Here is a 26,868-nt window from a genome sequence, read left to right as displayed (position 1 = left end):
CGAGATCAAGAGAGAAACTTTAGCTGTCAGACAGGAGATACAGGACACATAGGAGGAAACAAAAAAGGAGTACAAAGTTAAGGAAAAAAAAGAAAAAGGCATTCATGAGCATGATAGGCAGTGGTATACCAAACTATGAATATAATCATCAAGTTTTGCAAAGACAGCAGTGAAGGATAAATTTTATGAGGAATATTTATAGAGAATAAAGTAATAGTTTAGCTTATTCTTACCAAGGTAAAGATGGAAGATAGAAAGATGCATAATTTAACGTAAGCCCAGCATCACAGGCCAGTGGCAAATTAAATTAGCTGTTTAGGTTAGATATTGGACTAATTGGGACATAAGTCTTAAGAGAAAGTGGACTTTTGATAAAGAAGAAATGGTCCACAGAGAGAGGTTAAAAATACTTGCTTAAAGTAACTCTGCAAAACAACTTTTTAAAGGAGTGTTCTTAATAAATACGGATAGAGCAAGAAAAGTAATAGTACGGTAATCAAGATGTCAGAGCAGGAGATCTTGAAAAGGACATTTAGTTATAAGAATGGCAAGGGTCCTGACATGGAACACAAGAAAGATTTGTGAAATGTAATAATTGCATAGTTAAGATGTTTAAGGAGTCATAAACATTGTATTCAGTTAGCTAGGGTATAATTCCCCTCCGCCCCATTTTCACTGAAACTGCCTCTATCAATCCCCCCAGAGATAACAGATTGCTGATACAGAGCTGTTCCACTTATGAGACATCAAACAAAAATGCTACATGATTTGCAAAAAACATTATGAAAGTGTTTCAAAAAACCTGGTGTTTTAATAGAGTCTCTAAACAAAAGCATATCTTTCAAATCCACAAACTTATCTGATGAAAACTACATACGTACCTCTGTGTGGTGTTCCAACTGATGTGACATACATTTTCTTTTCATAATTTCTCAGTCTGTCTTCCAGTACATGAATCTGAACAGAGCACAATCAAGATTAGAACTGTTAAAAGTAAGTTAAAAGTAAGCATAAAAAGTTCCAGCTAAGCTTCCTGACATTCTAATACAGCAAAATATATTTGCCCTTAAATACGTTACTAAAAACTGTGTCCAACTAAGGAAAATATACCTATATACACTTTATGTATACATGTATATACACATACATACATAAGCACATATAAAAACACAGATAGAAAATTACTTATTTTACCTAAAGCCAGAAGATCTAGTTTACAAAAAGTGGGGAACCATAATTTCAAAAAGGACATTCATACATTTTTCATTCTGCAAATGTTTTTGATAACCTGCACCACAAACATTTGGTATTTTCATACCCTGGGGACTGAGGAGTATTTTGAAAATGTGCATAGATGTATGAGTCAAAACAATTTTACACATATTAGTATCATACTTCCTGTATAGAGTTGTGCTACATCATCAGTTGGAAGGAACAAAAAGTTTAATATTCCAAATACAAATCATCAAAAAAGATGATGTTCTTCCCTTGTTCAAGGGAAGCAGCCTTACCTGCTCCTTGAACTCCTGCTCTTTCAGCTTTGAATCATTGACAAGTGTTGTCTTCTGTGCAAGCTGCGCCTGAAAGAAAAGCCACATACAGAAAACTTCAATAAACTACTGAACATACTGCTTTAGTGGCTCTGGGCAGCCTGGTCTGCTGGTTGGCGACCCTGCACATAGCAGGGGGTTGAAACTAGATGATCATTGTGGTCTTTTTCAACCAGGCCATCCTATGATCCCATGATTCTATGATAAGCAGTACTGCTAGTTTCCATGTGACACAGCATTACCAAGGGAAAAAAAAATAAAAATAAAAAAATAAAAACTTACCTGAAGTTCTGCTATTGTTACCTAGAACAAGAAAAAAAAAAAGATGAAAATGCAGATATGAAAAAAGAAAATATCAAATATCTCATTCTCAGGATTAGTCACATATGACTAATCCAAGAAGATAAAAACTGAAATGATCAAATCATATTCTTATACAAATATGCTTATATACTTATAGTAGCCCAAAAAGTACTTTTTAATGCTTATTTGTACTGATAAGCATCAAAGCTTATATTTAAATTCTCTTGAGTCAGTAATACAATTATCATAAAGATAACTTGAAGAACCTAGCATTTCTAAATATGCAGTATGCCCAACGGTGCTTGCTATCAAAATGAAGATTCTTAAACTAAGGTTAATAGGAATTTTCTGATCAGTGACAACGCCACATAGACTCTTCCTCATCTCAGTCATATTTTTGTCCATCAAATAACAATTCCTCTAACTAGAATGTGTTCTCAGAAAGACAAAAGCACACAGACACTGTCCATCCTTGATGTATTCAGAGGTCTATTTCAGTAATCTTGGGAATTTCAGCTAAAAAAAAAAATCATTCAAATGATCCAATGCAATTTCCTTTCCTTATTAAAAAAAAAAAAAGAAAAACCAAAACCCAACAATGACAAAAAACACGTAGAAGGAAAAAAATCCCCTGCCCTCCTCCTCAAAAAAGGAACAAAAAGGTTTTTTTTTTTTTTTTTTTTAAACATCTCATTAAAAAAGGTAGTATCAAATATATTAGCACAGGTTCACTTTGGAAGAAGACAACACCTAAAAGAACAAAATGTGTACATGAAGGTGAAGTTCAGATAAACAAAATTCAACTTAGGCTGCACACGTAGAACTTCATGAAGACAAAAACACATCACACCTAGAGACATAACTGTAATGTTAATGCCAGCTCACATTTTCACTGTTTCGATGGTCCTTTTCTGCCATCCTTTGCTTGGACTCCTTTTGCAACTCCTCTAACTGTGTCTGCAACTCACGAACTTTTGTTGTCATTTCTTCTTCACGAGCCTTCAAATTACAGGAAGAAATTATTAGTTAAACAATAAATCATTATCTAACCACTCAAAACATAATGACAGCAGACTGACAGCAAAGACTTATGCCATACACAGAAACAGTATGTCTGAAATCCAGTATAAGGCTAGTGAAAAAGAGCAAGAAACAACCAACCATAGGAGCTGAACAAGATTCTATGTTTCCATGGTTTCTTTATACTCTTCTATTTAAAAAGTCAAAAACTGGCATAGCTAGTTGATTTTAACTTTTTTTTTTTTTTTTTACATTAAGAATCTAAGTTCATTCATTTTCTAGACAATTATCCATTGAAATAAATCAAAACTGCATGCACACCACTTAGTCATAGAAGGGAGCTAAAATACAGAAAAGAAACAACTAGAAAGGATGATTAAAACTTCTGTAAGATATGACTTGTACAACCCACTGAGTAGAGATCATGATTTAGAGTCTGAAATAATTAGAGATCATGTGAGGTTCCAACATGGAATTACATTAACTTCTTGTTCTATACAGCATCTGGCATACTCTGAAAATACATAAACTACACACTATCCAGAATAATTACAGTTGCAAACTAAGATTTCAATAAACCACAGAACCTACCCTTATTCACATGGGGATATGCATCTGAAATTACATATTTCAACTTTAGCTTAGACAGGCTTTAGATAAACTAGCTGGAGTACAACATTTCATTTTTCTCTAATTATACTCGTTAGTTTACCTATAGAAAAAATAAAGCCCTCAAGTTATAGGCTATATTGATTTATAAGTCCATAATTAGGGAGACTCTAGTGAAATCCTATTTGATAACAGTGCTTATAAAAGATAAGCAGACAGCACATAAAGCAAGACAAATTACCAGCAGAACATTTTGTAAATAAGTCATTCTAACAGAATGATTTATTCTTGCAAGTCTTTAAGGATACACACATCAAGTTAGTTTAATTTTTAGCATCATTCACCACATTTAAAGTGCAAGAGAAAGCTACAAAGTTACTATGATCAAACTTCTTTCCCCCAGCTGGCATTATTTTTGCTTCATCTCCTTACCACTTATAACTGAGAGAAACCTCTCTCCATGACTTTCTTGATTCAAAGTTTCTCAAACCTGCCATGTGTCAAGTTGGGTATATTTATGGTAGTAACTGGTAGCTTACCATTCAGTTGATAAAATCTGTGGATGCACATGCTCCTATTTTTTTTTAGCAGAGATCTCAATGAATATGACATCCACTGAATTTAACAAATATTTATTCACTTTTAAGATTCTTGCAACTCTTTTTCAGAATTGTCTGAACTGGTGCAGGGTTTCATTATTGTTTTGCCACACTAACAAAAACAAGCACTCACAAATACACCATTATCTAAAAAATAAATGTGGTCTGTAATTTAGAATATCACACTACAGCTTACTGCACTTTGAACATCATTGTTTGTGCCTCCAATTGCAACAAAGTCAAACGGAGCGTAAACTTGCAAGGCTATGAATTCTGTACAGCATGCATGCTTCTCATACAGGCTAAATGCATCTCAAAACAGAAAGGAAGTACAGCTTCATGATTTCACATTACAGATCTATTTCAATCTTAAGGACATGAATGGCAACATACTGCATACACAAGTATGATTTGGAATGATGTATGTCATAGAAAAAAATAACTTCAAGGTTTTATATTATGCTATTTTTCTAAATTCTGTGATAAAAAGAAAAAAAAAAGGGAACTCCATTAAAATCCTGTCATATCCACTCAAATTGCCTCGTTCAAAAAACAGAGCAGGATATATAATCTGCCTGCAAATTTGTGTTTTTTTACAATAAAATATTCAGACATAGCTCTTGGGACTCAGCATAAACAAACAGAAGTTCTCTTTCAATTATTACAAATTAAAAAAAAACACAGTCTTTTAAACATTATTTGTACAAGCAGAACTAGAATGTCCAAAGTTAAAGACTGCATCCCAATACAGTAACAGTCTAGCACCTGAAAGCCATTCAGTCTATTGCAGCATATTTTCTGTACCTAAACTCCTACTTGATTAAACAGAAAGCATCCTTTAGAGGGTCAAGTATCTCTGATACTGAAGTTAGCTGCTAACTTCTGGTTGGTGTGATATCAGAGCAAGGCTATGCCTACAAATATCATGAAGATAGATTGTCCAGCTAGAAGTAAAAAATGGAAGTTTTACTTGCAAAAAACGACTGCATTGTGCATAAAAGAGAACCTTACTTTAAGAACTGTGGTACCAATCCAGACAGAGTATGTCAAAGAAGGGAGCTATACTATGAGGATATTTCTAGCACTGTATTTAAATCCTTGCTAGAAGCAACAACATCATCTAGTGGAAGTTAAAATTTAACTTGCTTGCTTTTGCTGTTATGATCTGGAGCACAGAAAAACTGTTGGAGGACATAAGGACTTATCACAGATCAGAGTTGGGAACTGATCTTTGCTGTTCTTACATATTCCAAAAACACAACGAAATATTTTAATTGGAAACTAGGCCACCACACATGTAAAGTATAATTCAATCAGTGAGATTTCAAAGATCTTTGCTAAAATGCATTGCAGTTTTCTGTCCAGTTCTGCAATGAAAAAATAAGAGTTATTATGAAATGCAAGTAGCCATATCACTTTTTAGAAAGATACCTCAAGGATTTCTTCGTATTTTTTCACAGTTCTTTTCAGATCATCGTCTTTTTCTGCAATTGTTTTATGCAACTGAGTTGTCTCTATCTGATGGTTTTCTATCAATTCGGATTCTACCTCTTGGGCTTTACCTATTAAAAAAAAAAAGAGAGGAGGCAAAATCAAAAGGCATACATATTTGGATGAACTAAGTCACAACGCTACTTAAAAAAGCTTAAAAAAATTGCAGTAGGTATCCATAAAAAAAGCTCTTCAGTAAACATGAAGTCACAAGATGCTTTCTTCTCCAACCCCAACTTACATTATGATGGCAAAAGATCAACAGTAAAAAAAAAAATATGAAATACACTGTACTCTAATTATAATATACATGACATAGCTAACAGGCAGTATGCTCTGCTTGGCCCGTTAGTAGCAACACTGAATGAAACCTATAAGGCTCAGCTAAGAAATTGCAATGCTGATTCTGTTCTGGTGCAGCTTCACCTCAAGCACTGTGTGCAGTTTTTGGCATCACAATATAAGAAGAACATATATCTATCTGAGAGCATCCACTCTCTCATGAGGGATATGAGAACAGTGAAGGGTCTAGAGGACAAGGCAAATGAGGAGCAACTGAAGTCCCTTGGTTTTCTCAAATCCAGGGAAGGGAAGGCCTCCCGGCAATTCTGCATCTTTCTCACAAGGGGAGCAGAGGGACAGCGCTGAGCCCTGCTCTTGTGACAGCAGCAGGGCCCAAGGGAATGGCATGGAGCTGTGTCAGGGGAGGGTCAGGTTGGGGGTTAGGAACAGGTGCTTCACCAGAGGGTGGTGGGCATGGAACACACTCCTGAAGGCAATGGTCACAGCCCTAAGCTGCTGGGAGTTCAAGGAGCAATGGTCTCAGATACAAAGTTTGAATTTTATGTGGTCTTTTGCGGAGCCAGGAGTTGGACTCCATCATCCTCTATGAAAGCGTACAACTTGGGATGTTCTCTGAATTCCACTAGAAGGCTTCCTTCAATGCCATACAGACTATTACGCAGCATTACATGTCTATATTACTGAAGCCAAAGCAGTATTACAATGGAAATGCTTTCATCTCTAAAAGTGGGGTTTTGTTCGTTTGTTTGTTTTTTGTACATACAAAAAAAATTTAGTATCAATGGAAGTCTTGGGTAACTGTTGCCGTGACAGATACAGACAGATACAGAGCTAGGTCAAAGAAACGGTCCAAAGACACAGGAAGAAAAACTAAATACATCTTTTCCTAATTGTGTTACAATTAACATTTACATATTTGCTTAGCAAGAGAAGTTTTCCCTGATTTCTTGAGGAAGCAACAAATCATTACATACGTATCTTCATCAGAGTTCCAAATAAAATATCTTTTCAAAGCACCTGGTTACTTTTCAGCCTTTCCATTTTACAGTTACATATCACTTACTGATGGTCTCTTTTACAGCTGTTTCCAATTCCATTTCTTTTTGTGCAAGCTGAGTATTGAACTCTCTCATTAGCTGCTTTAATGTAGAGTTGTGCTTTAATTCAATGTCTTCTTGTTCACATCTGTACAAAAAAAGTAAGAAAAAAATTCATCGAGAAAATAAAATTTTGAAGAGTTTGAGAACAGTTTAGAAAGGGAAGAAATTCATGAAGTTTCTAAAACTATTTTATAACGGGTTGGTTTTGAATTCTGTGGGATTCTCCTTCCCATCTAATTCACCTGGAAGACACAGGTGATTTATTTGTAAAACAAAACAAACAAACCAGAATTGAACCATCGTGTGCCATTGTCCTCTCACTCTCCTTCACTCGAAGATACACACTTTTTGCTCAAAACTTCGAATTAAATGGGCACCCATAGTAGAGTTTTTAGGAACTTCCCTGCCTGATAAAACTATCAGAACACTGAACATCATACCAGATTTTCTGCAGTATATGTGGACAATTCTTGGTACCACTTGTTTCCCTCCCACCACCCCAGTTCACACTCTGAACTTTCAATTGATACTGAGCTACTTTACAGGGCAGTGACACGAAGCTCTCAGAACTGAGCTTTAGTAGACTTTGTTTCTTGTTTCAGGAAACTAAAACTGTATCTTATGTTCTGGTAATGCACCGAACAATTCAAGTGGTATTATTTTGTCAAATGAGAAACCATATTTTAAACTGATGAATCAAATAATGTTTTATGTGTTCCTTGCTTTCTGTTTAAGTCTATCTAGAAAAAAAAAAAAAAAAAAAAAAAAAAAAAAAAAACACAGCAAAATACCAGTCATCATTTCATTGTTAAAAATCAAGCTATAAAAAGGTCTCCTTAAATGGTTAAAAATAAAGGAGATGTTAACCAGACTGGGAATGAAGAATTTACCTGATTTTCTGCTCCATTTCTTCTAAGGACTCCTTCTTAACTATGTCAAGCTCCTGCTGATGTTCTTTTCGCAGAGTACGCAGGTCTTTCTGAAGACTGTTTACATCCTTACGTAGTTTCTGTTTCTCCCTGTCAGTCTCCTCCAGTTTAGCTTGCAAGTCCTTCAGCTGGTTCTGCATGTCACCCAGTAACTTCTGCAGCTCCAAAGCAGATTTAGTCTTTTCTTCAGCATTTGCTTCACAAGCTTTCAAGCGGTCATTTCTTTCTTCCAGCTGCTGCTGTAAACTTTTTAGGTTTTCTTCATATTTCAAACATCTATCTTCCATCTCTATCTTGTGCGCTTCATTTACCTTAGCTAGATTATCTTCCAATTCTCTCACCTTCTGCTCTAAAGAGTGACTGACTGCATCTTTTTCCTGCATTTTTTTCTGGAAATCTCCAATTATATTCTCCATATCCAGATTTTTTTGTTCTTTAGCTTTCAGTTCTTCCCTACTACTTGCTAAATCACCACCACACCGAGCATGCTCATCCACTAGCAAGGAGTATTTTTTAGCCTGCTCTTCAAGCTCTTCCCTGAGCCTTTCAGTCACACTCTGCTCCTCTCTCTGTCTCTTCTCGGCACATTCCAATTTTTTAAGGAGCTCTTCCTGTTTCTTTTGCAGTTCTAGAAGAGAGTCTATACTTTCACGTTGTTCGCTTTCATACTTCTGCAACAACTTGTTTTTCTCTATCAAGTCCTTCTGTAACTCGTTCGTTTTCTCTTCGTGTGTCTGTTGGACACTCTTAAGTATTTCATTTTTTTCTTGCTCTATAGCAGCCTTAGCACTCTCTATTTTTTGCAGCATTTCTCTCTCTAATTCCATGGAATCTTTTGTTGACTTCATCTTTTCTTCCAGGGATTCAATTTTGGCCTCTCTTTCCTGCACTTTTTGTTCCAAATGTCTTACCTGATTTTCTCTATCTTGTTTTAATTGCTGTTCCTTTTCTTCCATTTGAGACAACAATTGCTTTTTAATGGAACCAATTTTTTGCTCTGCCTTCTTTTTCAGATCTGCCAACTTCGTGCTGTTCTCTGCATTCAGTCTCTCTTCTAACTCTTTTAGTTCTTCCTCTTTGCTTTTAAGTATTGCTGATTTCATTTGATCAAATTCTCTCTCTTTTGCTTCACGTTCAGCTTTCAGAGAACCTACTTCCTTTTCAAGATTGAGCACTTTTTCTTCAGCCTCCTTAAATCTATTGTCTTTTTCAAAAGCAACCTTCTCTGCCTGCTGGAGTTGCCAAGCTACCTCTTTTTGCTCTGCGTCTTTTTGTTCATTATACCTCCTAAGTTCTTCCATCAAGGAATCATTTTCTGAAGTTTTCTGAGCAATGTGTTCTTCCAATTCAGCAACTCTTGCTGCTTGGATTTTTAATTCTGCAGTTAACTCACTTTCTTGTTTTTCTATCCTGTTTTCCTTTTGTTCCAGGGCACTTTTTAAACTATCCAGATCCTTGCCTCGCTGAGCCAGCTCCTCCTTCAGCTTATTTAGCTCTTCATCTTTTTTAGTGGCTTGGGTATTGCTTACCTCAAGTTTGCTCTGCAAATCTTTAATAGTTTCATGATTTTGTGTAAACCTCGTTTGTGCTTTTGTCTTCCACTCTGACAGCTTGGCTGTACAATGATCCACCTGCTCAAGAGCCGATGCTTTTTCTTGTCTCAGTAGCTCAACACTGGATGACAACTCCTGTACCTGGTTTAACAACTGCAACCGCTCCTCTTGATGTTGAGTGCTTAATAGAGAGATGGCTGCCTCCTTCTCTGTTAAGCTTACCATGCTTTCAAGTCTAACGTTAAGCTCATTTATTGTTTTGTTGAGAGTTGAGATCTCTGATTCCTTTTCCCGGAGTTCCTCTCTCATTGAGGTGACAGCATTGATATTTTCTGATAACTCCTTCCTGAGCTGTGTTATGCAAGTTTCTTTTTCTGTTGCTGCTTGCTTCTGATGCCCTCCTTCTTTCTGCAATTGTTCCTTTTCTGTTACAAGACCTTCAATATCAGCCCTCATGGACTGTATTACATTGTCCTTCTCTTGCAGCTGCTGCACTGACTTATTCATTTTAACAATTACCGCTTCTTTAACTCTTATAGTTTGGCGCTCACATTCTGCAATTTTGCATGTTACTATGCCAATTTTTTCATTACATTTTTCAATTAGTTCATTGCTTTTTGTTTGCAATAGAACTTCAGCGCTCTTCCAATAAGCACCTAATTGTGCTGCAAGCTCCTTAACCTCAGTTTCTTGTAGCTGAAAAGCCTCGATTTTTTTCTCATAATTTTCACGATCCTTATTGTGAGAAGACTGCATAGTTTGGAGTTTCTCTTCCAGGGCTTTCAGCTTATCTGCCAGCTCAGTAATTCTGGCTTTGTCCTTCTCTTCAATTGCTTTCTGCCTACTGATCTGTTCCTGAAGTCCTGATTTCTCTTTCAGGGACTGACTAAGATCACCCTCCAGCTTTTGGAGCTGTGCTTTCAGGCCACTTTCACTATTCGACAGAGCACTCATCTGAGCTAAGGACTGTTCTAGATCTTCTTGCAATTGCTTCAGGGTCTCATTCCTCTTGACTTGCTCTTCCTTCAGTCGGGTTATTTCTGTCCTCGAGTCCTCTTTTTCAGCACTGCAGGTGGCAAGTTTCTCTTTCAGATCTCCAAGTTCCTGCTCTTTCTCTTGCAGTTCCATTTCATGTTTTTCCTGGAGCTCTTCAGCCTGCTGACTGAGTTTCTTTTCCCAACTTTGGCTAATTTCTTCCAACTCCCTCTTATGAGCCTCAGCAAGACTCTCCAGTTGCTCTTTCTGATTAGACTCCAGTTTTGTCACAGCATCATTGATTCCGGCTGAGCTGGCATGTGCCATTTCCAACATTTTAGCATTGAATTCACTCTCTTTCTGACTGAACTCCAATTGCTTATTTTCAAGCTCTTTCTTTAGCTTCGATTCTTGCTCAGCGAGTTTCTTTTTGAAGGCTTCCTGCATACCTTTCGATTTCTGCTTCATTTTCTCCATTTTGTTTTCCTGACGTTTTAGCTTATTTTCATAGTCTCCTTGTAAAGTACTAATTCTCTCCTCTGCGGCTAACAGTTTCTGTTTAAGCTCTTCCATTTGTTCATTCTGTACTTTCCTCACATGTTCGATGTCATTTTCCCTTTCAGTTAGACTTTGCTTTGCCTTATCAGCCTCTTCCTGTAGATCCCTCATTTGAGATTCATAATGTTGTGTTAGAGATGTTATTTTCTGGGTATTTTCATCGCTTTGCTCTTGCAAATGCTGCTTCAGGTCATGTACCTGAGAGGTGTACAATTCTAACTCCTTCTTGACTTCATTCAGCTGGGATTCAGTTCTTACTAACTGCTCACTAAGTTCCAATTTTTCTCCTTTCAGGTCCATCAGCTTTTGCTGGAGCTTTGCTAATTCCTCTTCGTATTGCTTTGCCTGCTCATTAGAAGTATTCTGCTGAGATAGTGAAGCCTCCACTAGCCTTGCAGACACTTGGACAAGTTCAGCTTCAGATCTTTGTGCAGATTCCTTTAGTTCTTGCTCATGTGCTTTTATTTCCTCCAGCAGTCTCTCCTTCTCCTCCAACGATTGCTTCATTTGGTTCAGTTCCTCCTTCAGTACCTTCTCGACTCCTTGAATAGACACCTCATGCTCTTTTATCATAACTTCAATCTCTTCTTTGTGTTGATTCCTCTCTGCTTCCAACTTTCCTTCAAATTCTTGCTTTGCTTCACCCAATTTACTTTTCAATTCTGAGAGCTCTTGTTCTAAATCCTGACGTCCTTTTAGTGCTTCAGATAGCTCAGATGACAACGCTTCTAATTCTGTTTGTTTCACGTCAAGTTTTTCTAATGTTTTTTCATTCATCTCTTCTATATGCGTACGGAAAACCGTTTCTTTCTCTTTCAGTATTGTATCTATTTCTTGTTCTTGCTTCTCTCTCATTTTTTCTATCTCAATTACATGCTGCTGCTGTAAAATTTGAAGTTTTTCTGTCCAAAGCTTTTCCTGCTGCTGCTTCACATTCTCCAATTCCTCCTTGTGTTTTTCAACCAAATCACTCACTTTCTTGTTATGCTGCATTTTTTCAGACTCCATCAAAGTGCTTAATTCCTCTGAACGCTTTCTGTCATCTTGTGAGCACTTTGCAAGAGAGCTCTCCAATTCAAGAATTCTCTGTTAGAAAACACAGTTTTATTTAATTTATCTAGTTTGTTATCAACCTTGCTTCCATTAAGTTAAGTGAGTTAGCTAATGGAAAAAAGAAGTTCTATTCCACTGCAGGGAAAACAGACAAAATAAAAACTTGGAAACAAATAATTCAAACAAATTAATTCATGTAATGTATGAAAGAACAATGTTGTTTTTAAACAAACAGGATTGGATTAAAGGTTTCTTGAGTCTACAAGGGCTATTGGGCTTTATACCTACATACTAGTTTTATCTTAATTCCACCTCATATAATTGTATGTAAAGTTGAAACTCCTCCATAAGCAAAATTCGCAACTTTAAGTTTGGGAGTGGTTGAATAAAATGCAAACTTCCTTTAGGAGAAAACACAAACTTTCCTGTGACAAACAGCAAAAGACACTTCAAAAAAATTAAGCAAATTTTTACTACTTAAGCATCTTTGTAAGTGTTTGTATGGTAGCAGTACCCATAAATTAAACTGATGAAAGCACTGCTTCCCTGTACTACACACATAAAACCTGTGCTGATGGATACAAATTTATATACTACACCATGATACAAAGTGAATGGATTGTTCTATTTTGAAATCAGATCATGTAAAAAAAAGTACAAGCTGCAGCTTACTTTGGTAATACATCACATTTTGGTCACTACTATTACACTATGTAATTAAACCAAACCTGATCACGTAACATCTACATTATTTGTAAACTTGTCAAAGTTAAGAATATTCTGAAAGGCATTCTTAGAAAATGTTTACTTTTCTGTAATATTTACTCACAGTTCTAAAAGTCTCTACTTCCTGATGCATCTCCTCAAGTTTTTTGTCACATTCTGACTGTATTGCTTTCTTCTGCAGCTCTAGTTCTTCTAAGGCTAGGGATTCCTGTTGCTCTTGCTCTTGAAGGGTTTTTAAACACTCACTCTGATTTTTCTCCTGTACCAAAATGAATAAGACAATACACTATAAAGATGGCCCACACCTTCAAAAACAGTATAATAAGAAATTTACAAACAAGTTAGTAGGAATCATATAGTAATCATAGTAATCACATATATTTCCTCTACATACAAACACATGGTGTGTATTTCTGTGAAAACAGATTATTACAGATCATTTTCTTTACTTGGCAATCATTCGCCTTCCACTTTTTTTTTTTTTTTTTTTTTGAATGCATGACAAACAATGCAACTCAAGCATTTCATTTTTGCTTGGTCACCATTACTAATTGTGAGTAACCTCTGGGGAACAAACATCTGTCCCCACTTGATTTTGCTAAAAGATTTTTATATCTCTATTTCTTATAATTCAAAAGTAATCTTAAAAACAAGTAGAAGAATATACTCAGGAAGGAACAGTCAACATCCTCTGTTCTAGTCACCAGCCACCAAAGAAGAGCACAAAAGAATACCTAGTTGGTAAGTGAAGCTGCACAATGAGCTGAACTGGATTACAGATTACAGAAAACAGCGAAGACCCATAAGGATTTTTTCTACCAGAGATCTACCACTGCAAATGTGTTTCTCTGACAATATAACATAACCAGACATAATGAATGTCAATGCTTTTTGTTTAACAACTTCATTCTTTGTACCTCTTTTTCTCTAGTTGCTGTGGCCAATCTCCAATAATTCAGAGGTAGAAATTAAAAAAACAAGTCTAACAAAGAGAGTCTAACAAAAACAGTAAAAATTTTTCACAGAACATGCAGCTGTCAGTGATTAAAAGTGATTCATTATCTTTAACTCAGTCTGGGTCATTGTAGCTGCTTATCTTTCATGCTCTGATGTCTCTGAGCTCCTTGACTTTTGGAGGGCACTCATATCTGAGTGCTAAAGGACTCCCATTGTGGAATGGGTCAGATTTAAGTCTCCTAGTACCCACCTCACACTTAGAGAAATGTCTTTCTACACATTTTAGGAATGCTTACAAGAGCTGTCTTCATCTTCTCCTGGAACTCTCTTTCTTGGGCCTGCAATTTCTCATTTAGTTCCTGATCTTTGGTAGCCATTTCTTTTTTATGTAATTTTTCCAGCTCAGCCACACGATCTTCTGAAGACTTCTGGGAATCAAACGTCACAAAAAAACTAATTTCAAAACATTAACTAACAAAACATTTTGTATTATTTCCCAATAAGAAATACAGTGCAGAGAAAGGAAACTGAAAGTATTTGCTTCCTTTCAGTAACTAACAATTATTTGAGACACTTCTTAGTAATAAGTCCTGTCAGATGTTATTTAAAGTCTTCCATAGTTCTCATAAAAGAAACATCACATTTTCAAAAGACTCTTCTACAAAGGTGAACTCGTGTTTTCAATTTTAGTTCAGATGTAATAACAAATTGGAACAGAAGCTTCTGTCTGCGACCTTCCCTCTATTCCCATTATTTCATGAGCCACAAGAGAATCATCCTGACCTCCTTAAACAGCTGTCTACAGCTTACATAGATGCTTCACCTATGAATAACATCATGTAAATAAATCATTCTCCCAAAGCATCAGTGAAAAATTAGTAACACAACAAATGTCAAGACAAGAACTGCACTCTACATCTTAGCAAGATGTGAAGTATGTATTTGATACTAGCTGAATAAAATTTGCTTTGATCAAGCAGATTTTAGCTATTCTTAAGTAGTGATCAACCGTTGGCAACAAGTTCTTAAACTTTTATGTGTACTGGGCTAGGGTAATTATTGGAAGTCCTCAGCATTAGAACTTAGAGTCCTAGTGGAGATGTGTGTGAGTTCACTGACATTAATTTCTTCATCTGTAGTAAATATTGGAACATATCCTTATCATCTCGTTGAGACTTCAAGTCTCAAGTGTACTTCTAGTAAATCCTTTTATTAAACACTGTGAAACTAAAAGCAATACAGTTCATTTTACAATGAGTAACATACTGATTTTAAACTGTTAGTGACAAAATACACACGTTAGTTTTCTATTTCACTTTACACGTTATGTAAATCTTTCATTTCAGAGATTAATGTTTCTCTAATGTTTTAAATAGCTAGAATTTTATAATAATGTTCTGATATATTAAATGAATTTTACAGCTGTAACTTATTTGTAATGTAATGATTACGTTAAAAAACAACAATAAATAAGAGTTTCAGCTTTTACCTTCATAATCTCAACCACCTCTTGCTTCACTCTGGTCAACTCTTGCTGAAGATTTACCCTCTCTTCCTCACTTGCCTTTTCTACTGCTTTGATTTTTTCATCCATTTCTGCCTGTAATTTTTTCCTGGCTTCTTCTGTTCTTTGGGCCATACTCAGAGCCTTCTCAAGCTCTTCAAAAGCTGGAGAGATTTTAAAAAAACATTAAAAAAAAAAAGTTTGTGAGCTTATGAATCCATCAAGAATTCTCATGAGTTTATTATCTAGAAAGGAAAAACTGATAAATGGCCATGAATGCCTCGATTGCTTTTGGCTTTCAGTAGTTTCTATTTCTTCCCCTAAAATCCTTTTAAGGTATATAAACTATACAGGTAAAACTATGGCTCTTTTTCCAACCATAAGCACTGAATAATTTTCTCACTTTTCAATAAATCATGAAAGAACTCTTCCTGAACAGAATACTCATGTATAGTGCCACTGTATTTTATTTACCAAAGAATTGTTCCTTTCCCACAGCATAACCCTGATAAACTTCTCTTTAATACTGTGTAGAGATGGGTTTTGCTAATTTCATCTTTTCACTGCCTATCTTCAACATAAACTGCTATGAACACAATTAGAAGGGACACTGGAAAAATGTGTGTTCATGAAGATTGCCTTGTGCTTCTGTAAACTTTGTTAAAATAAAAAATCTAAGGAAAAAATATTACCATTTGTTCTCAAAAGAACTTGAATATTTGTAACGTGTTTCAAAGAACACAAGCAGAGGTAATGACAGACACAGCTCTGCTGAAACACAGCTTAGATATTGGAAGCAATCATCTCACAGCTGCTTCTTATGATAACAAATATTCTAGCCTATTTCACTTCTGAGGTGATCATTTGAATATAGAAAGAAAGCAAATCGATTCTTGAATTCTTGAATGGGAGCAGTTTTGTTATGATTTTTCAATACCAGTTTCAATATCTGAATCCCTCGCTGAAACTGACAACAGAATCTCCATAGATTTACACTAGACTAGGAAGTATTCACCATCTGGGAAGTCCCTTTTCCTGAAAAGGGCATAAGCAGAGAAGCCTCTGCTGCATGTCAAAGGAAAATTCAGTCTCAAGACAGCATGGTATATGGTACACTCTTTACATAAACTAACTTTGGCAAAATACCCTTGTAAAAATCAGTGATCATAGTACCAGTATCACGTTTGTAATTTAACAGAGCACAGAAAAACGTGGACTAGTTGGATATTAGTCTGGAACAGACATAAAATCGCTTTTTAAGATGTTATTTAGTATGCTCACCTTTCTCCCACTTAATTCTAAACCCAAAAAACACACATCCCTCGTTTCTTGATACACCATTGTTTAGTAGGCATTCACAACAGTTAACTGTCATCCTTTTTTGTGAAACAAATACAGTTAACCATGTTTAATAATACTCAGGCATGAATTAGAGAAGCAAATTGTACTTTCTTTTCAAAATCTTCTGATAACATTTGAAACCAGTCTTTATGAACAAACTGTGCTTGTTGAGCCAATGCCACAAATATGTTTCCAAGTTACTTAAGCCCATAAAATTGCATTCATCCAATTTCTGACCTTTTCCAACTGCTATGCAAGGAAGCTTTCACAGCAACAATTATATTTTAGGATGTTAACAGGCTATTGACCATGACAATACCAAACCACATAATCATACCCAATTTTTCATTCCTCATTCTACTCCAATACCTCCTTACAAAGTACTTCAAGAACTCTTTACAAAAATCTAAGAGATTACGTCAAAGAGCAAAGCAGTGTAAAGTATAATGCCAGCATGCACAAAGCCTATAGCTCCCAATGAGGCAGCCACTTGTTTTCCAAGCATGTTCTTCATCATCTCCACTGGGGCATTTGCCACCCAGAGCCAGCAGGACTCCACTCCTTCCTCCTGTGCCCCAAACCATGAATGCAGGCTGCACTATTGCATCTGGAGACTGGTAGTGACTGCTCTCCTCTTCCCTTAGCCCTAGCCAAAGCACACAGAGACAGCCAAATCAGCCTAAACTTTTACTAAATACAATTTGGAAAAAAAAAAAAAAACCCTGCATCTAACAGATTTTAAGATATTTCACTGTTTCACTTACTATGAGTAATAAAATCTTAATTTCATTTAAGAAATCTCTTCCTTCCGAGAAAGGAAATCTAATGCATTTGCCACCACCCACAAACTCACTAAACAGAAGAATCAAATTTGCACTAAGATTGACCTGCTGGTAAGTGAAAGCTGAGCAACATGCAGGATGACAGCTGCACTGCCATAATTGCAAGCAGGATGCTAATGCAAACACTAGGCAGAGCTGCTGGATGAAACGTCAAGGAGATATGAAAGCACAAAAAAGCAACACTTCACAAACACACACGGTTCTGTAAAAGTTAAATTATATGCATCTCAGGCACTTTTAGCACTTCAGCAAAACACAACGTTTTAAATCAGAGTAGTTAATTCTAGTGTAGCGTAACACAAGCGAATTTCAAACCAGTAGAGGACTAACACCAGGAAAGGAGAACACAGTCTAAATTACTATTATTACTATTATTTTTCTAATCTATTGAAGCTTTTAATACTACTGTGGAAAAAAGCTTGGAATAGGAAGTCTGTGTTTTTATCTAAGTACATCTATTCTGAATCCCAAGAGTAAAGTAAGGACACTGCCACTGCCCTTCTGAACCAGCACAGCTAATGTTGAGATAAGATCCTTCTGTCTAAGGTACTGGTCTCATTAAGGCTCACTGGTAAAACAGAAGTGCTAACAGACACAACAAGGAAGCATCAGACAAGTCTTGCAAGAACTCATTCATGTGACCAAAGCAGACCATCAGATATTTTTGACATGAAATCAAACAGAGCCTGAGTCTAAGAAGCACCAGGTTGCAGAACTGATTCTTATAAGACGTGCACCAGAAAGTTAACTGCTTTACATATGCTACTCCTAAGTATCAGTTCCAGCTCTCCCTTCCTTGCCTCTGCTGCCCTGTGTAACACAAGTCAGTGTTGTGAAGGCTTCTTGGTTACCCTGGTCAGTACTGCAAACATGTATTACCTTCAGCTGTAGTGCCATCTACTGTTGGAAATCGTGCACAAAGCACAGAACAGATTTGGCAAAAGATGTTTACGTTTTCTTACTGAAGGCTGAGAGCAGGCATCTTGTCAAAAAGCTACTTGAGAAATAAAGGTTGAATTAATTTCCTACAGTTGGTTTGAGCAGCTATGCAGGATTCTCAACACAGAGTTGAGGCTTTTTTAATCTCCATAGAAATTTACAAAGCATAAACTAATTAATCCTGCAAAGGAAATGTCATCTGCAGAAAGCAGCAAGAAGAAATAGGAATTCACTTTCTTAAGCCTGCTTGTTTATTTTACTTCACAGAATAAACTCATCAATTAACTGCATTCTGAGAAGTCAAAGAACTTTGCCGTAAATTGAGGAGTAACAAACTTCAGTTTAGCAATAAATTCACTAATTCTAACAATATTATTGCTAAGTGAAAATAGAAAAAATGTACATAATTTGAAAAGCATTCAGTAACATTTGTTGTTGCTTCCAGTTAATGAACTGCCATTGCCTGAGAAGCACAGAATTTACTTTTAGAGCCCAGACCAAGCACCCAATGTTTGATGTAAGAAAAGAAAGCCCTTACCCCAGTCCTGTTCATACAAGGCTTGGGAAAGGCACCATGATTCACTTATTGGCATGTGTGGATGCACAAAAACAAGATGCTCTGTGAGATTTCAATACAGTGTACTTCTAACTATAAAAAAAACTGAACATTTACTGGGGACACTCAGTTATAGTTTATACAACACACACAAAATAAGGATATGCATCTTTCAGTACACAGAAATGCATTAACATTAAACTGTCGCTATTTTTTGTTGTATTAAATCAAATACTGGTGCTTTTCAGCACTGTCACTTCATTGCAATAAAAAAGCCAGATACGTGACACTGACAAAATTTAAAATATGAAGTAGCCACAAAATACATTGATTTTTGTCCCAGTGCTATACTGTACGCTGAAGTAAATGCCAAGTACAAAAAAAGTACAAATCTTTATTTTGTCACAATGTAGATGAAATGTAACACTGCTGCAAATACAATATTGCACTAAGCAAATCTTCACTGAATCACGATATAAAAAATTAACAAGCCTACAATCAAAAATAATCTCACATTAACCAGCCAAGTAACCTATCTGTAGCTCTCAAATACATAAGGCTGCCAAGTTCACAGAACTTGTGAAAACCAAAGGCTGTGACAAAGAACCAATTTCAAGCTTTCCCAATATTCATGGTGTCTTTTCAAATGTCAGAACAATGATTTTGACTGCATTAAGCTCCACTTCAGTTGTGCATCACGATTTCTTTGGAATGCATAGGAAAACCTAATAAAATTAAATGCACTAAGTAATCTTCCAGAGGTTCCAACATCTGCATATGCATGCTTAAGAGAGTACAAAAATAAGCATTCTATGTTAAAATGGACACTTATACACCATAAACTTTACCATAAGCACTTAAAAATAAAAAGAACATATAACACACAAATCTCTTAGTGAAGTGCAATGTACTCAATACATAGTACTAAGTGAAATTCCTTGTCACTACAGTAGTTAATATTTCCATGAAAAGAGATTGTCTTTAACTCGTTTTCATATTCCAACTACGCAGATGTGAGGAAACGACTGTACAAACAGGAGTGTGTGGACATTAGTTCCTCATTAAAGGTTTCTACCACTTCAAAAATGGCTATGTTTCAATGTCAGCAGCAGCTTCCTATCTGTGGGATGTTAAAATATTCTTGATAATTATATTTTGTTTAGAACAAAACAAAAAAACAAAATAAAATCTAAACTTTCCAGTCTCCAAGAATTCCAACTTCAGCAAAGGAGTCACTGATTTCTACAACACGGATTTCAAAGCTAAAAATTGTCATGAAAGGTCAGGGAAGGAGGGCACCTAATCCAAATATTTGTTATTTTCACAGGTTGTTCAGAAGTCTTCTGTCTGACCATTTGTTGCTTTCTTATCTTTATGTTTCCTTTGCTGGTTTTGGAAGCTGAACCTGCTCTTCTGCATCACAAATTCATTTTTAAAATTGAAAGTTCTGATTTAAACTTACATAGATTTAAAATAAAACTGCTACAAGGTGTATGGTTGGAACTTCTCAGTACTTACACTACAGTACTTACAGAGAAAAAAATACTATACTGCATGCTTTATGCAACTGATCACATCATAGCTCCTCCAAGACTGTGAACTACTCCCTCTAAATGCCTATGATGAGAACAATCTAAATGTTTGTCTAAGAATTTAAATAGATACAGTGCCAAATAGCTTTCACTATGTTCAAAAAAAAAAAAAAAAGAAAAGAAAAATGTGGAAAGACTGACTGAAAGTACACAAAATTAATGCTATCAAATTTCCAACAACAGCAAACTTCGGTGTGGAATAACTGTACAAATATTAGGTTACAAAACCCCGAAACAACAGGATCATCACTGATGTTTTACTAGGAAAAAGACCCGAAACTCTTCTGCTACAACTACTGAAAGCAAATGTTTGTTATGATTGTAACACATCCTTCTGTTTCTATATCTTCTCAAGTTCTTATGCATTAATTGCTATGTTTTCTATAGCAAATATTCAAGGCATTAGCATTTTTAAAAAAATCTTCCCAAAGTTCCCCTCCTGAAATTACACCAATACAACACTATGTCAAATCTTTTCTGCTATAAAGGTACAGCTGCTTTAGCAGTTTCCTTACTTGCCCCAGTTGAACTGATAGTAGAGTATCACACAGAACAGTTAATAACTCACGACTGGAAATGAAGTTAGTAATGATGCCAGCAGGGGTGACGCAGCAGAACATTAGGAAAAAAAGCATGTTTTAATACCCATTCCAAATAACACCTGATGAAAAACTGCAAAAAGAATATGCTGAAGCTTTCTTGTGATCAAATATGAAAGCTAATAAACTTCAGTTTCTTACCAGCTCTTTCAGATTTCTCTTTCTGCTCTTTCAACTCCTCGCCATGTGTAGTTATCTGCTTGATCCGAGCATGCAGCTGGGCTACCTCTTCCTCCTTCATTTCCAATGTTTCATGCATTTGTCGCTTTGTCTCTGCAATTACCATGCCCTATGGAAAAGGTCCTTGTGATAAAAGCTAACAAACAAATAAAATGCATATCGAAAACAATTTCAAGCTAGGACACACTCCTCGTTAGGAATAAACTTTAATCCATTACTATAATATCAGAAATTGTGTTGTGTTGTTTTTTTTTTTTTTCTATGTCAGAAAACAGAAAATAATAAAAAGATCAGAAAAGGAATTATTTCGAAGAGCCAAAATTTATCTAGTGGTTAAAAATACTCCTCCAGGAAACAAGGACCATCAGAAAAATTTATTTTCTTGGGATAGACGTTTTTCTTTGAAATATGTATTCTGTAAACTAAAAGTACTATTGTATGTCTGCTTCTCCTTAAAGAGCAAGCACAGATGATGAGTGTTAGCCAGCTGCATGTTACACCACCATCAAAAGTTACTCCAAGTAATCACAGTTTAAAAAAAAATAAAAATATTTGATGGAATAAAAATATTTGATGGAATAAAAATATTTGATGGAATAAAAATGGAGAAACTCTTCATATTCCTAAGAAACTACAGCTACTTCATTGGGTGCTTATTCCTTTATGTTGCATCTCATCCTCGTTAGATTCTTTAAATCTTGCATTGAGGTGTGTAACCATGGGAGTCCAAAATAGGTGACTATGAACACCTTCAAACACCACTTAGTCAGATATTTCAAGTTTAACCACTCTTCTTCCAAAACTACAGTTTATATAAAAATTCTTCCTTATTTACCTTGTCCTGTTCTAGTTGCTCAATCAAATTTTTTGCATCACGCAGCTGTGTAATCAGTTTTGTCTTCTCACCCATGTGAAGGTCCTAGAATGAAAATAAAGAGAGGCCATCCACAAAAGCTTTAATCGCTGCCATCCACATGAAAATACCTTCTGGCAAGCACTCAGCGTTTGGCTTTTAGAAAGAATGATTCCTAGATTGGTAAATAACCAAAACTGTTGTTACATTAAAAAAAATTAAATTAGGCTAGCAATGGGGCCCTGCAGTATGCCTTAGAGGTAAAGCAGAGAATGAAGTTCAGGGAAATGAAAGTAGGCAGCCTTAGAATTACTCCTAAATCTTTCATTGTTAGGCTGCTTCATTGCTTCTGTAACAATTCAGGTATCCAAAGGCAGGGGTTCTCTTGTGAATGAGAGAGCTCTAACAGTAAAATGGGCAAGAAACATGCCTAACATCTGCTCCCCTACTTGCATCTTGGCTTACAAGATGATCTTCAGCAAGTACTGGAATTCTTACACTGTTCTCGTAGCTACCCATAAAATCAAGAGTGTTTTACCTTCATTTTCTCTAGCTCCTGAAGTCTCTCTTCCAGCTGCTCCTGCAGTGCCTCCTTCTCATTGCTTAGCTGGGCACAGCGCTCCTTGTGTGACCGAATCATCTCCTTGCAGCGCTGCAGCAAGTTCTCTTGGCGCTTCACCCTCTGATTAAGAGTTTCCAGTGTTTTAACAGAATCTTCATTACCCTCTACAGACAATATACCAACATTACCACGTGCACACTTTTTCCAAAATGCAGATCTACTTTCCTATTTCACATGGTGAGTGACTCACAGTTCTTTAAAATAAAGTTGTGCAAAGTTTGCAAAACTTCCTACTGACTACTTTAAATGCATTCCAGGTCCAGCCAGAAATCATGCACACACATATACAAGATGGCAAATGCATTCTTCAACTCCAAATTAATCTGCAAATCCCAAAATGCAGAACAAATCGTATCTCTGAAGTGCCAAGTAAACAGGCCCCTGTTTTCACAGTGTTGAGTATGACATTAATTCTAGTATAGCAAGGTTGGCAATATTGCATTAGGCAGGAAAAAGGCCAAGTTCAGTATCTTTCTAAGCTATGCTCTTCTCTATATGAATAGCTTCTCATAGCTAGAAAAGCTACTCTCTTCACTAGCATATGGATAGTATCTTGTGTTCTGTCCTGGTGCTCTGAAAATAGGATCAGACACATTTTCAGCCATTCATTTCATGAATGGGTCTTACACTCTACAATCCCAAGGCAGATCTGAGCACAGGAAACATCCTGAACTCTGATTCCCAGGGACTAAATGCATATGTTACTTCCTAAGCAGCATATTCTTAGGAAAGACATGACACTGGGTAAGAAAATCTTTGCTCTAACACCACAAGTTATCTAAACAGAAAAATCATGGCAGATCCTCAACAAAGAGCATTTCAAGATGCATGTTCAGCTCTATCTGAATCCTAACTTTTATTAAGTCACAACAGATATTTTCATGGTATACCAGCAACATATTATCCCACAATCAATAACCAAATCTAAACAACAGTGGGATTTCTATAGCTCAGATATCTCCATATAGAGGAACACTTCAGCCCAAATATGTTGTGCCTTAAGTTCTTTTACTCCATCATAAATAACAGCAGGCTTATTCCACCAAAACCAAGATCTCTTAAAGAAAGCCCCAATACCTACCATCGCTTCCTGGTTCCACAATATTTTCTGCATTGATTTCTTTTCTTTGACTTTGAACTTGTGATTCAGACTGGTTATTTGGATCAGGTAATTCAATGCCTATCTGACCATTCTGTAACCTCTGCTTCAGCAACGACACCTAAACAAAATGTTCTTTTTGTTAAAAGGTAAGGATTCTAAGATGACCATGTTTTCATTTGTAGGATAAGAGAAAGTTAAGAAAACTGTTCTCAGTAAGGAGAGAAAGGAAGAATCTTGTCTGGTCATTTTTAGCATTTTTTTAAATCACAATTATGTTTCCAAGCAACAAAAATAGTATAATTAGAAGTGGAGAAACAGCAAAGATCAATTAAGGAAAATCCACATATTTTACAAAAGCATTTTTAGCTCGAATATCTGCTAATGTTATGTTCTTGATAACAAAGACATTGCTAAGGTATTTAAACGCAGATCAAACACCTCTATTTAACAAGAATGAGATTTTCCAAAGGTGTTCTAAAGGTATATATTTAATTTCTAGGGAATCATAAACTCTCAAGCCTTAAAAAACAACAGCATTTATAATAAAACACAGACACTCAATACAGGAAATTCATAAAAAGTTTCTGGAAAAAATTAATTTTTAAAAACACCTCTTGGGAATGGTGTTCTACCTGAGTTTGCAGAACACTAATAAGTTGATCTTTTTCTTCTAAGGAAGCATCAAATTCCTCCTGGAGATGTTTCTTAGCTTGTTGATCCATCTGGAGCTCCTGAGAATCATAAAAAAACACATTTCAAATGAGAGCTGAAACATGAATTTAAAAAGCTTATCTACATATTATGAAACAATAAAAATATCTCATTGCAACTGTAACTTCAGAACAAAACCACAGCATCTATTTTTTTTACTAAGCAACATAATTAGGAAAACATAATTCTAATACCAGCATCTAAATAAGAGATTAGGATTTGATGTGAAATTATCAAGGATCCTCTCTTCCAGTTTGTGTTAGGATCACTTCAAGCCTGTTCCTAAAAACTGTTTTCCAAAGACACATTTCTCCTGGGATCTAAAGAATGCACTTTGGTAAACCAGATTCTGCATTTAGGCACCAGATTAAATCAACATAAACAGCAGAAATGTAAATTTCCCTTATGCTCATTCAGTACACTAGAATTGTAATATGACACATGCCATTTATAACAATGGAAAGGAATATGTTTTTTTTTTTTTTTTTTTTTATCCTGAATGTGTCTCAAATAAGACAGAGGATGCCAAAAAACTTCAGAGTGGCTTTACTTGGTACTTGAATTCATTTGGCTGAACAGCTTTAGAAATCCGTAGATGTAACCTAAATATGGAAGCAATATCTACACAATTTACTCTGTAAATATCTACACTATTTACACTACAAAACTTTGAGGCAGTTTCTGATTCTTTTTAAAGTTTATCTGTTTTTTAATTATTATTTAAATAATTAGTTGCTAGGACAATAGCTGTATTTACATTTGCATTCAACTTCTTACTGAGAGAACCAGAACCATACATGTTTCATTCATGCACTGCAAATCACTTTATATACGTGTTTTTATTCTTTTATTTACTCAATCCACACAGACCTTTACTAGGAAGATTTACCCCAGAAAGCCAACAGTTCTATCACCATTACTCTGCAAGGGTGCTGCTTGTGTAAAAGCAAGTACCACCTGTAAATATGTGATCTGTCAGCCAGGCTTAGTTGCATGCCAGAAAGCATAAAGAAAGGATGAAAAAGCAAATGAGACAAAATGCACACAGTGCTGCCTGCTTTGCTTTCACCCAAATCCCAGTCTCACTTTTAAGGTCTCCTGCTATCTATCCCTTCCCCAACCAGTAAACACCAACTATGAGACCTGCAGTGGTGAGCACTGACCAAGCTTGGCCACCACCAAAAGGGCAATATAGCAAAGCAGCTTCAAATAAAGATGTTCCCCTCTCCTTTCAACAAATCACCTCCACTTCTGAACCATATACTGCCTCTAGTTCTCAACAGTTACTGATCACACCTTCCTCGTGTGCTTCAGAGCTGTAGAGGCAATTCCTTCCTCAGCAAAGAAGCCAACAAAATGTTCTGAAACCAGCACTGCAATAGATCTCTGCATTCAAAAGCCCTTTCTGATCCTTGTCTGAGAGCTGAGACACCAAGCACTGTCAAGGGATTATTTTTAATAGGAAATTCCTAATGCAAAACCTAAAGCAGAATAAATATTTACGTCCAAAGACTTTTTGCACCATCAGTTCATAACAAGCAAAACTTAATTTGCTCTTACATGGCCTCCTCAGATGAAACTTGTCTATTCCAAAACATTTATGGGAAAAATAGATTGTATGATGAAGGACAGCTCTTTTGGTTTTGTATTTTAATTAAATGCATTTAATTAAATGATAGTAAGTAGCTACATCAATGAATGATGAATTCTGTAACATTTCAGTTTTCACAGTGGAATCTTTCCATTTTATTTGTATATTTTAATTACTATTATTTTAAGTTTTGAGACTGTTTCACTACATGTTCTAATATTTGGGCTTTCAGAATACCAAAGAATAGATTTGGAAGATTTTATGTTAATAAAGAATTTAAGTCTTAGATTTTTAGGAATCATTACATCTGTAATACTTTTAGGATAAATAAATTTTACATTGTATATACATCTCTTTTTAAACATAAACACACAATTACATCTATTTCTAATCAAAGAACTTTGTCAAAACATGCTAGAAGTTCAGTATGCAAACACACAACCTTTTTCCTAATAAAAACACTTTAATTCTGATATATATAAGCCTCTCAAACTTTACAAAGCATCAATACACAGGAAAATTAAATCTACTGGGGAATACAGCTATACACTTGACATGGAATACACTTCTTACATTTGTAGCAAACTGGAAAGAAATACTGACCAGCCAATTTGTTTGTAAGGCTGTGGGTATTCTTAAAATTATTTATACCCCCCAAAAAAAAGGTAAAACAAAACAACAATAACAAAAAAAGAAACCAGTGAACTCAA

At 35.8% G+C, this 26,868-nt stretch overlaps 1 protein-coding gene across 5 annotated transcripts in view; it reads right to left on the bottom strand.

Annotated features, from left to right (window-relative positions):
• GOLGA4 (golgin A4) overlaps nucleotides 1-26,868 on the bottom strand; it is a 59,952-nt gene that overhangs the window by 11,442 nt on the left and 21,642 nt on the right. For 4 of the 5 annotated variants that reach the window (XM_031608391.2, XM_090142243.1, XM_031608386.2 and 1 more), the window contains 15 exons: nucleotides 24,489-24,587; nucleotides 23,836-23,974; nucleotides 22,671-22,858; nucleotides 22,115-22,198; nucleotides 21,241-21,388; nucleotides 15,216-15,394; nucleotides 14,023-14,154; nucleotides 12,873-13,028; nucleotides 7,866-12,076; nucleotides 6,939-7,060; nucleotides 5,513-5,643; nucleotides 2,739-2,852; nucleotides 1,833-1,853; nucleotides 1,512-1,580; nucleotides 882-957 (listed from right to left, as the gene is read on the bottom strand). In XM_031608391.2, coding sequence (XP_031464251.2) covers nucleotides 882-957; nucleotides 1,512-1,580; nucleotides 1,833-1,853; nucleotides 2,739-2,852; nucleotides 5,513-5,643; nucleotides 6,939-7,060; nucleotides 7,866-12,076; nucleotides 12,873-13,028; nucleotides 14,023-14,154; nucleotides 15,216-15,394; nucleotides 21,241-21,388; nucleotides 22,115-22,198; nucleotides 22,671-22,858; nucleotides 23,836-23,974; nucleotides 24,489-24,587 — 5,869 coding nt within the window. Of the gene's footprint in view, nucleotides 1-881; nucleotides 958-1,511; nucleotides 1,581-1,832; nucleotides 1,854-2,738; nucleotides 2,853-5,512; nucleotides 5,644-6,938; nucleotides 7,061-7,865; nucleotides 12,077-12,872; nucleotides 13,029-14,022; nucleotides 14,155-15,215; nucleotides 15,395-21,240; nucleotides 21,389-22,114; nucleotides 22,199-22,670; nucleotides 22,859-23,835; nucleotides 23,975-24,488; nucleotides 24,588-26,868 lie in introns of those variants that run through there. The other variant, XM_031608390.2, reaches the window with a different exon arrangement.

Source organism: Phasianus colchicus, chromosome 6 (genome assembly GCF_987193195.1).
Source record: "Phasianus colchicus chromosome 6, bPhaCol1.hap1.1, whole genome shotgun sequence".
In the NCBI taxonomy this organism is placed as follows: domain Eukaryota; kingdom Metazoa; phylum Chordata; class Aves; order Galliformes; family Phasianidae; genus Phasianus; species Phasianus colchicus.
Note: the sequence above shows the minus strand (reverse complement) of the source record. Positions and strands in the feature narration are given on the sequence as shown.